This window comes from Miscanthus floridulus, chromosome 11, assembly GCF_019320115.1.
Source record: "Miscanthus floridulus cultivar M001 chromosome 11, ASM1932011v1, whole genome shotgun sequence".
Classification (NCBI taxonomy): Eukaryota; Viridiplantae; Streptophyta; class Magnoliopsida; order Poales; family Poaceae; genus Miscanthus; species Miscanthus floridulus.
Genome location: NC_089590.1, coordinates 46,180,020 through 46,193,515, shown reverse-complemented (window position 1 = coordinate 46,193,515; position 13,496 = coordinate 46,180,020). Strand labels below are relative to the sequence as shown.

The 13,496-nt window shown below is 41.8% G+C and overlaps 3 protein-coding genes across 3 annotated transcripts; 1 reads left to right on the top strand and 2 right to left on the bottom strand.

The window, feature by feature from the left end:
* Positions 1 to 3,986: 3,986 nt before the first annotated feature.
* On the bottom strand, positions 3,987 to 7,338 carry LOC136490935 (uncharacterized). Its single transcript, XM_066487138.1, has 4 exons — positions 7,259 to 7,338; positions 4,879 to 5,257; positions 4,436 to 4,808; positions 3,987 to 4,349 (listed from the first exon to the last, which is right to left on the bottom strand). The coding sequence occupies exons 2-4, from the start codon at positions 5,245 to 5,247 to the stop codon at positions 4,306 to 4,308; spliced, it is 786 nt and encodes a 261-aa protein (XP_066343235.1). The 5' UTR covers positions 5,248 to 5,257; positions 7,259 to 7,338; the 3' UTR covers positions 3,987 to 4,305.
* Positions 5,456 to 6,792, bottom strand: LOC136491883 (protein ALP1-like). Its single transcript, XM_066488090.1, has 3 exons — positions 6,275 to 6,792; positions 5,967 to 6,192; positions 5,456 to 5,886 (listed from the first exon to the last, which is right to left on the bottom strand). Exons 1-3 carry the CDS (start codon positions 6,752 to 6,754, stop codon positions 5,456 to 5,458), a joined length of 1,137 nt encoding a protein of 378 aa, XP_066344187.1. The 5' UTR covers positions 6,755 to 6,792.
* Positions 7,339 to 7,860: 522 nt separating the features above from the next.
* On the top strand, positions 7,861 to 9,994 carry LOC136491882 (uncharacterized). Its single transcript, XM_066488089.1, has 3 exons — positions 7,861 to 7,957; positions 8,859 to 9,237; positions 9,308 to 9,994. The coding sequence occupies exons 2-3, from the start codon at positions 8,869 to 8,871 to the stop codon at positions 9,992 to 9,994; spliced, it is 1,056 nt and encodes a 351-aa protein (XP_066344186.1). The 5' UTR covers positions 7,861 to 7,957; positions 8,859 to 8,868.
* Positions 9,995 to 13,496: the final 3,502 nt, after the last annotated feature.

Genomic DNA, 13,496 nt, shown 5'->3' with positions numbered 1-13,496 from the left:
CTCTTCCTTTGTCTTGGAGTATCGTAAGCGCTGAGACAAAAAAAAAATTTGAGCCAATGGGCGCCCTATTTCATTGTTAAAGAAGTTTGACGTGACGAATGAAAAATAATAAAGAAAAGGAATAAAAACAGCGTACGGGGGCTATTTTCTCCGAACGAGGGAACTCAAATTTTTGCTCCTGTCATTTCCCAAGCATGGCCTCTTGTTTTTTCTTCTTCAGCAGGCCGATCGAGGAGCGAAGGTTTCTTTCCTTCTAAATTTTCCAAGATATGAGTATAGTGTGAGCAATTTTAAAGGCTCTTTTGTGGCACTTTTAGCAGCACTAGCACATCATCACTTACAGTAGCTCCCAGGCCACCGATAGAAGTCGTGGCAGTTACATCCAACTCGCAACCAAGGACCAGACTCACCTGGTGTATCGCGTATCTGCATGCTGTGAGAAGGGAGATGGTGAGTACAATTGCCATTTTCGTCCTGGAACTTCCCCTCAATGTTCATCCCTCAACTATCAAATTAAGTGATAGTTTCATTTCTCAAATTTTTTCCCTGAATTTAATCTCGTCCTTCATCATATATATATCATGTCTTGTTGTTGTGTACTTGTGTCTCATCATAGAACAAATACTTCTACGATTTAGGCCCCGTTCGCTTCGCTGAAAAAAACAAGCCGAAACACTGTTGTGGATAATTTGTTGTGAGAGAAAAACGGTGTTTCGACTAAAAAAACAAGCTGAAAAAGACGGATTATTAGTGGCGTCACAAATCAGAGATGACAATGGATACCCGTTGAGTATTTAGACTATTATTAGGAGATACGAGCATGTACTGAATATAATATTCATATGTACTTTAATGAGAAGAAAAAAAATCTTCAACCATCATATAGGCGGGTATTGAGATGTTCTAGTACTCGTACCAGCGAGTCTATACTTATTTGTACTGTGACATGTCATATGTGAATTTATGATTTCTTTTTTAAAGGAGATTACCTCTGCTTATATTGAAAGCCATGACAAAAACAGGGATATCAATGTGCAAAAACTAAAGTTCCAAAGACGATAAAAGGCTATCCTATTACAAACAGATCAAATCTCGCAGATGTCGAATAGTCGGATATCGCTAGGTTTGAACTGCGTCGCCAACACATTATGCTGTTGATGATGGTTTGCATCTTTCCTTGGTCCTCTTTCTCCAGCAACACCAGATATACTAGATAATAACACTAGATAAATTTAGGCAACTTCTCAATTGCCCTTTTATTATGAGAATTCCATAGAGCCCAAGTCAGGCCTGCAAATACAAATAAACGGCATGAACGATGTAGAGCATTGCATTTATCATACGGCCAACACCCCGAAAACAAAATTACTATTTTGCATTGTTGACAACGCCAGTTACACCAACCTCTAATATTAAGAGCCCCCCATGATTCTTTTGGCAGGCTTCACCTCTGAACTTCAGACAATAAGAATGTCATGTATACACCCTGGCCATATGTATCGTGCAAGATGGCAAGAAAAAATGGTCAATTGTTTCCTACTTATCACAAAGAAGGCATTTCATACTTGCCGAAAGAAAAAAATAATATTGATTTTTAAGGGCAATTGACATTTCCAGATATCGTCCCAAAATATCTGTCGCTTTCGCTTCCCGAGAAACAACTTTGATAAAATATATATTATAAAATATTAATATTTATGGTACATAATTAGTATTATTGGAAAGATCTTTGAATCTAGTTTTTTAATAAATTTATTTGGAGATACAAATGTTGTACGTATTTTCTACAAATCGAGTCAAACTTGTGACATAGAAACCGAAAACAACAATTAATATGGGACAGAGGGAGTACGTTCAGACTCCTTGTAGTAAAAGACACCGCATGTGTCCAAAAGCAGATCAGTTTACGATTTGTCATCTACCTGCTCGCCCATATTTCAATTTGGTACCAGTGCCGGCCCTAGGCATAGGACATGAGGTGCGACGGCCGAAGGCTCAAGTGGAGGAGAGGCCTAAGCCCTAACTATATAAATCGTTAGGTCCTATAGTTCATTAGGTATTAGCAAATTAATAAGAAGATGGGCATAGAATTGGTTAGACGACCTAAAAAGACAACATCGGCATTTCTTTCTTGGTTTTATTTTCCCACGGCCCTCGGGTAGAGAGGAGGCGAGGAGTCACGCTGCATACAGCACACTCTGATCTTGAGTTCGCGACGTGCACCTTACATACGCGGAGCTGGTGAGCCTCGCCGCCACGAAGAGCTAGACTACCGGAGACACGAACACGGCGCACGAGGACGCACGAGGACGGCGACCAGGCAGGGCTCCACGACGATGACATCTTGATTCTTGGCTTGTTACGAATTACGATCACCGATAAGTTGTTTAGGCCCAAGATATTTTTTCCTTTTTCTTTTTAATCCAAATTAATTATTTGTATAGTATTTCAGACTTCTAGCACTTGGTACTTATATAGTCATATTTTTTTTCTAATTTAGGTGTTAGAATTTTAGAATGTTACCAAAGAAACATTTGTCATGGGTGAGAAATGAAAACGCATATATTGTTTTTTAATCTACATTGTTCCTCCATAATTATCATATATCTACAAATATATTGTTTAATCTACATTGTTTCTCGATAATTATCAGACATATTAAATTAAAAATATATTATTGAATTTGTTTTCGTTTTACAAGTAAAATTAGTACCTATATATTATAAGATTTTATATATCAAGAGGGGCCGTTACGATCGCCCGCGACGCAAGCACCTTGCAGTACCTCCGTCACTCCGTGCAGCCTCCCGACACGCTTATATGCGCCGAGTTTGTGGAAACCCAAACTTTCGACACGCTTGGATCTCTCGCTGGCCGCTCGCCTGGCCTGGCTCGGCAAGAAATCGGCGTACGGCACCGATCATCGCGGCGCGGCTGCGTGGCCGCGTGGGCAGGGCACGTGGGGAGCCCGCCGCGAGTGCCGCGTACGATGTTGGCGTGGAAAGGAGGCTGAGACGGCGACAGCGAATGGTACCGGTCTATCGATCGGACACCCTGTGCTCGGCTCACACCGACGCGCCTCTACTGTTCTACTGTACTGTACTGTACTGTACTGTTGTGCCCAGCCGGTGTGGACCACACAACACACCGTATGTACAAGACCCATCCATACACGTTACCACGTGCGCCCGCGTCGCCGTCCACGCACGCATACGCCGCCGGGTACCAGGCCGGGGAAATGAAAAAGGGAATAATCATCGCACGCGGCACCGATCGAGAGGATGGGCGCCGCCGCGGCTTCTGCTCTCGGCATGGGCTCCCGGCCGCACTCCTCCCCCGCTTCGTTCGTTCGCCGGGCAGAGGACACCCCACCGCCTCCATATATATCTAGTGTCAGGGATGCTCCCCCCCCAACCCCAAGTCATCTTTGACCGATCGAATGAATGGAACTACCGACCCCGACGCAGCAGCAGCAGCGTACAAGTACTATACATACAGATACAGCACGCGCGCGGGTTCCCCTCGGCCAGCATCATGGGCTTGTTTGGATACAGGCCTGGCTAAAATTGCCAGGACTGGACCCTTGCCTGTAGGTTGCCTGGACGTTGTTTGGTTTGAGCCCTGGGATTTAGGGCTAGTTTGGATGGAACCCTGGGATAGTTGCCTGGGCTATTCACCTGCTGGGAGCTGCCTGTATTCAGTTGCAAGATTGCCTGGCCAGGCAAAGCTGAAATTCAGGCGTCGTTTGGTTGATGGCCTGAAAATTAGCCTCAGCAAGTAGAAAGGTCAGGTGCTGTTTGGTTTTTTATTCTGCCTGGGTTACACTCAGCATTATTTGAAGTAACAAACTCATATGAGCTCTATTCATAATATTACACACAATGAGTTCTCAAGCTATATGCTAACAAATATTACAACTTAAGATTAGATAATAGTTCGTCGATATACAAAAGCACATCAAGGCTATCCCAAAAGTCTGTCAGGCACCTCTCTGACTATCAACTTCGCCAGCACCTAATTAGCATCTAGTCATACTATACATATTGATTCCAAAAGGGTGCAGCAAAAACAAGACCCCATCAGCCATAATCAAAAGATCATGTAGCTACAATCATCCATAATCAGGGACCACCAAGATCACCACCAGATAAATGGTTGAACACCCAACGCTCAAGGTATTCTTGACCCATATTGATAAGGAAGCTGCGATGAACTTGAAATTCTGGCTTGCAAAGGTGCATTCCTACTGCAAGCCTATCATCCGGTGCTAATGCGATCTTCTTGAGCATATCCCATAGAGGACCATTAGGGTCTGGAGGAGGTGCAACCTGCACTGGTTTTCCAAGGTTCTGTTGGATACCACGTAAAGTATTGGTTATCTCCACATCCATATCATCATCGGCATAGGCAGGAGATGCTTTTGTGTTGGACTTACTGGCCCTACCAACCCGTGCAGCAGCAGGTACTGTATTAGACTTGCCAAACCTTTTAAAATTTCTCTTGTTAGGCTTCATGGACTTCACACTAGATGAAGAAACTTGAGTGCTAGCTGTAGCAAGGGCAGCCACCTCCTGACACTCATCACTATCAGACTGTAGTTTGTCTGAGTCTTCCCCATGTGCATCATTTGTGTTATCATAGTTAGCCATATCATTCAGCATGTCAAGTCTCTCAGTATCATCTTGGTCTGGATCAGCAGTAGTGGAAGGGTCTTGCATAAAAGAATCATCAGCTGTGCTGCCACTAAATAATTCTTGCAACTTGTCAAAGAACTGAATTGGTTTAGACAGAATCCCACGGTCATTTGCCTGCATAAAAACAATAAGAATCATTTATGATAATGCATGTAAAATGACTACTTAGGCAGGAGATAATTACCGAGAGTTCGTTCAAAGTAGACTTGGAGAGAGTCACCATCTTGGTGTCATCATCCCAGCCACCGCCACTCTCATTCATATGCTTAGCCACAAGTCCCCAAGTATCCTTATGCCGCCTCCAGTGGCGATGAACTTGCTCCACAGTATAGGTAGTGCCATATTTAGAGTTCACTGCAGATGTACAGGCTGTGTGATGCATCTTCTTGAAAAAAGTTTTGGGAGGCATCGCCAACTTCTTCTCAATGTACCAATCAAGTAGAAATTCAGATATAGCTGGAGGCCAATTTGTAGCTTTTGCCCTTGGATTTGAACCTGCAGCTTTCTCACCTCCCTTGCCCTTAGCATTCATGCTACTTTCTCCTGTATCCATTGTCAACGAACTACAGAAAAATATTGTAGTGAAGAAAACAGCAAGCAACAATACAGGAAAATATTTTGATGAAGAAAACAACAACCAACGGTACATATATTTTGCTAATTAATAATAAGTCTTACAAGCTAAATAATACTTTATACATGTATTACACCGTACAAGTACATATATGCTGCAACAATAGTACATAGCATAGTGAATTACATCAATATTCAGTCCACATCAAATTAGCTAGTTCATCTCGCTTAGCCACCCATTGTCTGTTTTCTGCACCTTGATCTATTGCTACTCTAGTTGACCTGGGCAAAGTATTATACCAGAGTTCATCATATATGATGTCATCAGGACCGTTGTCTAGGATCCAATTGTGTAACACACAGCATGCTATCACAATCTTCACCTGTATGCTAAAGGGAAAATATGGCTTGTTTGCAAGAACTTTAAAGCGATTCTTTAATGTCCCAAATGCTCGCTCAACAGTTGTACGAAGAGAGGAATGTCGAAGATTAAACAACTCTTGTGGTGTTTCTGGATATCTCCCACCCCCATACTCCTTCAAGTGATAGCGAACACCTCTATAAGGTGGCAATATACCCGGTCTCGCTGCATACCCCGCATCAGCTAAGTAATATTTTCCTACAATACACAAGATGACTGCTTTATTGCCTCATCAAAACTTAGTGTATGCCTTAAATCATTTGGACAAATATGCTAACCTTCAAGAAATGGAATTCCATTTGATCTTTTAAGGGCAGCCCTTAGAACTACGGAGTCATGTGCTGAGCCCTCCCATCTAGCAAGCACATATGTAAACCGCAAATCAAAGTCCACGGCTGCTAGCACATTTTGAGTTGGGTAACCTTTACGACCTCTAAACCTGTTAACTATATTTTCAGGGACAAATGCGGGGATATGAGTGCCATCAAGTGCCCCAATACAGTCCTATATTGCAAGGAATTTTTATTAGTGTAATAAACTAGCCATCAAAAATAAAATATTAAGAATCGTATGTTTTGTAGTATACCTTAAAATAAGGGTAGAACCGCCCAGGGCTACTGGTTATCTTTGAATGGGTCTCTACAGACCTAAGTTTTATCATATCTTTGGCAAGGGAACATAAAGCCATCAAGACCTCACTGAAATACCGGCTTACGGTCTCGCCGGATCTCTTGAAATATAAGGCAATCACACAATTTCTCAAATTGTGGCCAACTGTATGCAGAAACATAGCTAATTGTTCTTCAATCGAGACGTGTATAGTATCCCTAAGTAGACCGGAATCACGCAAACGGGAGGAAAGTTTCCAGAACACAGCTTTCCTCATCCGAAGTTGACGGATGCAGTTTTTATCTGTTCCATTATATAGTTCATCTAGCCTTGTTTGCCTCACCAAATCTCTGCTCACCAAGGGCCCATATTTTATTGGCAGTCTTCTAGAGCGAAGACGCCGACGTCGCCGCCACCATTGGATAATGGCAATGACAATAGATAGGACACTTAACATGCGAGCTCTTTGCTGGATAACATAATCGGAAATGTGGTCTTTATCCATCTAAGCATCATATGAGAAAATGTAAGAAACAAGCAAGTTGGTAGTTTAGACATGCATGTCGTCATTTTCTAAAGCAACCTGTACAAAGTTACTACTTTAATAAATATACATTTTGCCACTCACTTTCTAATCCTCCAGATAAAAGTGTACTAGCTAGCACCATTGGATGTCAGTACGCACATGCTAAAAACTCTACTCTCCAATACTATAAGAAAATCAATATGCTTATCACGGAGAAAGGTACTGGGAGAGGAGAAAAAGGATCTATGTACGCACAAGCTAAAAAAAATGGAGTCTCACGTGCTACAAGAAAATCGATCTGATTAGCATAGGAAAAAATGCTAAAAATCGATCATCGTGTATACATCAACCTAGAAAAAACTGCAGCCATCATTTGGACATAAACAAGAATGATAGATCAAGCAAATCAAGAAAATAGAAACAGATTTTGCTCACCTTTCTGAACCAGATCTAAGATCAGTACTTCTTGAAGTCAATGAAGAGTGAAGAGAGAAAATAATAGAGCAAACCACCAGATCCACAACATAGAAGATCACCCTGCAGCATCCTTCATCGCCATGGAGTCCAATCTGTGATTTCCTCACTTTTGAAGAAACACCAACGAGAGAGAGAGAGAGGGAGGGGGAGGGAGGGGAGAGGAAAGGAAAAAAGTGAGGAGAGGATAAGGCAATGGAGTTTTACACGATGATTAAAGCCAGGCAGCTTGGCTGGAGTCCCAGGCGATCGATTTTCTACGCCTGGCACCCGGCACCCGCGCCAGGCATCCGCGCCAGGTATACACGATGATCGATTTTACTTGCCTGGCGCGGATGCCTGGCGCGGGTGCCGGGTGCCAGGCGTAGAAAATCGATCGCCTAGGACTCCAGCCAAGCTGCCTGGCTTTAATCATCGTGTAAAACTCCATTGCCTTATCCTCTCCTCACTTTTTTCCTTTCCTCTCCCCTCCCTCCCCCTCCCTCTCTCTCTCGTTGGTGTTTCTTCAGAAGTGAGGAAATCACAGATTGGACTCCATGGCGATGAAGGATGCTGCAGGGTGATCTTCTATGTTGTGGATCTGGTGGTTTGCTCTATTATTTTCTCTCTTCACTCTTCATTGACTTCAAGAAGTACTGATCTTAGATCTGGTTCAGAAAGGTGAGCAAAATCTGTTTCTATTTTCTTGATTTGCTTGATCTATCATTCTTGTTTATGTCCAAATGATGGCTGCAGTTTACTTTGATTTGCGGTTTACATATGTGCTTGCTGGATGGGAGGGCTCAGCACATGACTCCGTAGTTCTAAGGGCTGCCCTTAAAAGATCAAATGGAATTCCATTTCTTGAAGGTTAGCATATTTGTCCAAATGATTTAAGGCATACACTAAGTTTTGATGAGGCAATAAAGCAGTCATCTTGTGTATTGTAGGAAAATATTACTTAGCTGATGCGGGGTATGCAGCGAGACCGGGTATATTGCCACCTTATAGAGGTGTTCGCTATCACTTGAAGGAGTATGGGGGTGGGAGATATCCAGAAACACCACAAGACTTGTTTAATCTTCGACATTCCTCTCTTCATACAACTGTTGAGCGAGCATTTGGGACATTAAAGAATCGCTTTAAAGTTCTTGCAAACAAGCCATATTTTCCCTTTAGCATACAGGTGAAGATTGTGATAGCATGCTGTGTGTTACACAATTGGATCCTAGACAACGGTCCTGATGACATCATATATGATGAAGAACTCTAGTATAATACTTTGCCCAGGTCAACTAGAGTAGCAATAGATCAAGGTGCAGAAAACAGACAATGGGTGGCTAAGCGAGATGAACTAGCTAATTTGATGTGGACTGAATATTGATGTAATTCACTATGCTATGTACTATTGTTGCAGCATATATGTACTTGTACGGTGTAATACATGTATAAAGTATTATTTAGCTTGTAAGACTTATTATTAATTAGCAAAATATATGTACCGTTGGTTGTTGTTTTCTTCATCAAAATATTTTCCTGTATTGTTGCTTGCTGTTTTCTTCACTACAATATTTTTCTGTAGTTCGTTGACAATGGATACAGGAGAAAGTAGCATGAATGCTAAGGGCAAGGGAGGTGAGAAAGCTGCAGGTTCAAATCCAAGGGCAAAAGCTACAAATTGGCCTCCAGCTATATCTGAATTTCTACTTGATTGGTACATTGAGAAGAAGTTGGCGATGCCTCCAAAAACTTTTTTCAAGAAGATGCATCACACAGCCTGTACATCTGCAGTGAACTCTAAATATGGCACTACCTATACTGTGGAGCAAGTTCATCGCCACTGGAGACGGCATAAGGATACTTGGGGACTTGTGGCTAAGCATATGAATGAGAGTGGCGGTGGCTGGGATGATGACACCAAGATGGTGACTCTCTCCAAGTCTACTTTGAACGAACTCTCGGTAATTATCTCCTGCCTAAGTAGTCATTTTACATGCATTATCATAAATGATTCTTATTGTTTTTATGTAGGCAAATGACCGTGGGATTCTGTCTAAACCAATTCAGTTCTTTGACAAGTTGCAAGAATTATTTAGTGGCAGCACAGCTGATGGTTCTTTTATGCAAGACCCTTCCACTGCAGCTGATCCAGACCAAGATGATACTGAGAGACTTGACATGCTGAATGATATGGCTAACTATGATAACACAAATGATGCACATGGGGAAGACTCAGACAAACTACAGTCTGATAGTGATGAGTGTCAGGAGGTGGCTGCCCTTGCTACAGCTAGCACTCAAGTTTCTTCATCTAGTGTAAAGTCCATGAAGCCTAACAAGAGAAATTTTAAAAGGTTTGACAAGTCTAATACAGTACCTGTTGCTGCACGGGTTGGTAGGGCCAGTAAGTCCAACACAAAAGCATCTCCTGCCTATGCCGATGATGATATGGATGTGGAGATAACCAATACTTTACGTGGTATCCAACAGAACCTTGGAAAACCAGTGCAGGTTGCACCTCCTCCAGACCCTAATGGTCCTCTATGGGATATACTCAAGAAGATCGCATTAGCACCGGATGATAGGCTTGCAGTAGGAATGCACCTTTGCAAGCTAGAATTTCAAGTTCATCGTAGCTTCCTTATCAATATGGGTCAAGAATACCTTGAGCGTTGGGTGTTCAACCATTTATCTGGTGGTGATCTTGGTGGTTCCTGATTATGGATGATTGTAGCTACATGATCTTTTGATTATGGCTGATGGGGTCTTGTTTTTGCTGCACCCTTTTGAAATCAATATGTATAGTATGACTAGATGCTAATTAGGTGCTGGCGAAGTTGATAGTCAGAGAGGTGCCTGACAGACTTTTGGGATAGCCTTGATGTGCTTTTGTATATCGACGAACTATTATCTAATCTTAAGTTGTAATATTTGTTAGCATATAGCTTGAGAACTCATTGTGTGTAATATTATGAATAGAGCTCATATGAGTTCGTTACTTCAAATAATGCTGAGTGTAACCCAGGCAGAATAAAAAACCAAACAGCACCTGACCTTTCTACTTGCTGAGGCTAATTTTCAGGCCATCAACCAAACGACGCCTGAATTTCAGCTTTGTCTGGCCAGGCAATCTTGCAACTAAATACAGACAGCTCCCAAGCAGGTGAATAGCCCAGGCAACTATCCCAGGGTTCCATCCAAACTGGCCCCATATGCGTGCATACCCGCTCGCCTAGCTCCGGTCGCGCTCGCGCTCGCGCGGTGTCCCCTTGTGGAACGCTCGAACCCGGGCCGGCAGCGCCTTTTGCAACGAATTTCATCGTCGGCCCATCATCGGCTCTCGCCGCCGGTTTCTTCTGATCCTATACCGCTATAGCACTACCAGTCATTACGTTATAGTCATCAGCAGTCAGCGGACGTCCCAGAGGTGTATATCCGCTGTACGTTTTGGCAGATCGAGTAGTCGTCACTGGTCAGATTGCAATGTTACGTTGAGGAGGTGCGTGCCAGCAGCAGTCCGTCTCACACGACTAGCTCTCCGGAAGCTAGCGATGATCCAGATCGAGGATCCGGCCTACCTCTTGGTCCGGTCGGTTTTAGAACTTTGGGTATAAAAAAATGTCACGCCATCGTCTCGCGCGCCATCTCAGCATTGCATCATGCGCCATCTCAGCCGCACAGTACGTGCACACACTGCTGCGGCATGTAAATCCATTCACCGTGTTTTTTTTTGCAAAATAAAGAAAAAATCGTACTTCCCCTAAATGTTTGTCGCCACAATCTGCATGCCGATAACCTTGACTCGATTTATAGAAAATACGTGCAACATTTCTATCTCCAAATAAATTTATTAAAAAAACTAGATTCAAATATCTATCCAATGATACTAATTATGTATCATAAATATTAATAATTTTTAATATATATTTAGTCAAAGTTATTTTTTGGGAAGCGAAAACGATAGACATTTAGGGACGGGTGGAGTATACATGCATGCCTTGGATCACGGTCGTCAACGTCAGTGGCGGGCGCCGGATAATCTGTCTATGGATAACTTTCTAAGAGAATATCAAAGAGCTTTTCTAAATCTCACTCCATAAATTATTATTTGGAGAGTTATTTGCATAAAAATAGCTTTCTATATCTTCTCACCCTCCAACAGTTTTTATATATCTCATGCACACTCCAAAAAGCTATTCACGTCTTCAAAAATCCGGAATGAAAGATGGTTATATTTGGATAACCATTTAGAGAAGCTGTTGGAGGTTAGTTTTTCACCAAAATCTCTATTCCTAGCATTTAGGAAGGATTTAGAGAGTCTCTTGGAGATACTCTAATGCTAGCTAATTAATGTGAGAGTAATTATCATGTAGAACGGAAGAGTAGGACAGAGTAATAATCCATCTATGAGTGACACGTATTTTATTTTTTTCACGAATATATCATCTTAAAATTACAATTTATTAATTGTATTGTATTAGATATATCCACTCTTTTATTCAGTTTTAACCGTTAGTTCATCTTAAAATATACTCTCCCTGCTTTGTTATGTAAGGCGAATTCGCAGGAATCACCTAGTCCATCATAACTCAATGGTGTTTTCTTGACAACATAACTCAATAATGGTGTTGAAAGAATTCCAATGAAACTGAGGGATGATTGAACATGCAATTAGAGGAAAGTTAAACGGGATATAATAAGGGCATATTTGGAATGAAGGAATCCAAAACGTAGGAATAGAAAAAAACGCATGAATAAGGTACGATGAAAAGTGAAAAACTACGGGATTTCAAAACACAGGAACAGGAAATTTAGGCTGTTTGTAGCGCAGAAATTCGTAACATAGGAATCATAAGGCGGGAAGAGCGCATGCAGCCGTGATAAGCGCCAGCGAGATTTCCATTGGTTCTGACCGGATGCTTTTTTTCCTGTAAAATGCACGTAGCTTGTTTCCTTTCCTCCGGAACGGAAATCTCCTTTCCCTTGTTCTAAACGCACCCACGTACTTTCTTTCCTTAGGAACGGCACCCTCCAAAAATCCTACAAAAATCCCACAATCCAAACAGGCCCTAAAAAAATCTTCTCAAGGACCAGCCTAAAGTATATTCACCTGATAGGTCCTTCAATTTCCTAAATAGCTGTTGGAGGAGAAAGTGAGTGGGATGGCCAGATGACAAGGCTGTAGGCGCGGTGCATGAACTTATTGAGGACTGCCGGGGTGGAGCAGGAAACACGAGGGCTTGAGCTTCTAGTCGAGCCACGGGACAACCTAGAAAGAATAAGGAGAGAGAGGCAGCTTACGTGCAAGCACGAGTAAAGCACGAGTACTCAAGCCATTGTGGTGGGTTGCGGCATCCAAATGGCCTCACAAACTATAGGGATAATTTAAACATTATTAGATGCTTTATTTAAGGCCTATAATATCGGATTTTATAGTTAAGAGGGTTATGTAGTCCAACACTAATATGCTAGGAGGTTATTTATATATTTTCATACTATTTATTGACTCAATGTTACATCAACACCAACGTAATATGCAACTCTAGTAAACACATCACAGGGGTATTTAGACAGTTTTCAATAGTTTAAGGGATATAAAATACCTAATTTTAAAGGTGAGCGAGTTAAGTAACAATTGCTAACTAAGCTTAGGATCTTTTTAGTGAAACTTGCTCACCTGAGTTTAAATCCTCGACTTAATATATGCGTTCATATTTTTCTAAATATATTTGTGATCTTTGACTTGATACATATGCTCATATTTTTTTAAAAAATGTATTCTAGGTCCTCAAGTTGAGATCCCTATAGGACTTTTCGTCTATAAATATAGATATAGACATAACAATTAAAAGTCTAAACAAAGAATGAGTAACCTTGGACCAAGCACCAACCATGAACCATGCTCCTAGTTCGGGTTTGTACTCCCGGACTCCGGCTAGCGCAGCTCTGCTAGGGTCGTGGTGGCCGGGTGCGGTGGCCGCATAGAAAATATAAAGAGTAAAATGCACCGTATGTTCATTAATTTTTTGTGGTATATTATTCAGATCTATCAATTTTTAAACTGTATTTTTTGTTCCATTAACTTTTGGTGGTGTGTCATCCAGGTCCATCAACTTTTAAATTGTATTTTTGGGTCCCTAAACTTTTTAACTGGTTCATTGCAGATCCATACCCCTTCGTTTAGCGAATAGATCTGACATGGTACGTCAAAAAAGCAGCC

What these genes read in the sequence shown, in the direction of transcription:
- LOC136490935 (XM_066487138.1), bottom strand. Translation starts at nt 5,247, where the DNA reads ATGGATACAGGAGAAAGTAGCATGAATGCTAAGGGCAAGGGAGGTGAG. An exon ending in CTACTTTGAACGAACTCTCG is followed by an intron (nt 4,809 to 4,878) that starts GTAATTATCTCC and finishes GTTTTTATGCAG; the next exon opens with GCAAATGACCGTGGGATTCT. An exon ending in TGCACGGGTTGGTAGGGCCA is followed by an intron (nt 4,350 to 4,435) that starts GTAAGTCCAACA and finishes GGTATCCAACAG; the next exon opens with AACCTTGGAAAACCAGTGCA.
- LOC136491883 (XM_066488090.1), bottom strand. Translation starts at nt 6,754, where the DNA reads ATGTTAAGTGTCCTATCTATTGTCATTGCCATTATCCAATGGTGGCGG. An exon ending in GGTTCTACCCTTATTTTAAG is followed by an intron (nt 6,193 to 6,274) that starts GTATACTACAAA and finishes CTTGCAATATAG; the next exon opens with GACTGTATTGGGGCACTTGA. An exon ending in TGGAATTCCATTTCTTGAAG is followed by an intron (nt 5,887 to 5,966) that starts GTTAGCATATTT and finishes TGTGTATTGTAG; the next exon opens with GAAAATATTACTTAGCTGAT.
- LOC136491882 (XM_066488089.1), top strand. Translation starts at nt 8,869, where the DNA reads ATGGATACAGGAGAAAGTAGCATGAATGCTAAGGGCAAGGGAGGTGAG. An exon ending in CTACTTTGAACGAACTCTCG is followed by an intron (nt 9,238 to 9,307) that starts GTAATTATCTCC and finishes GTTTTTATGTAG; the next exon opens with GCAAATGACCGTGGGATTCT.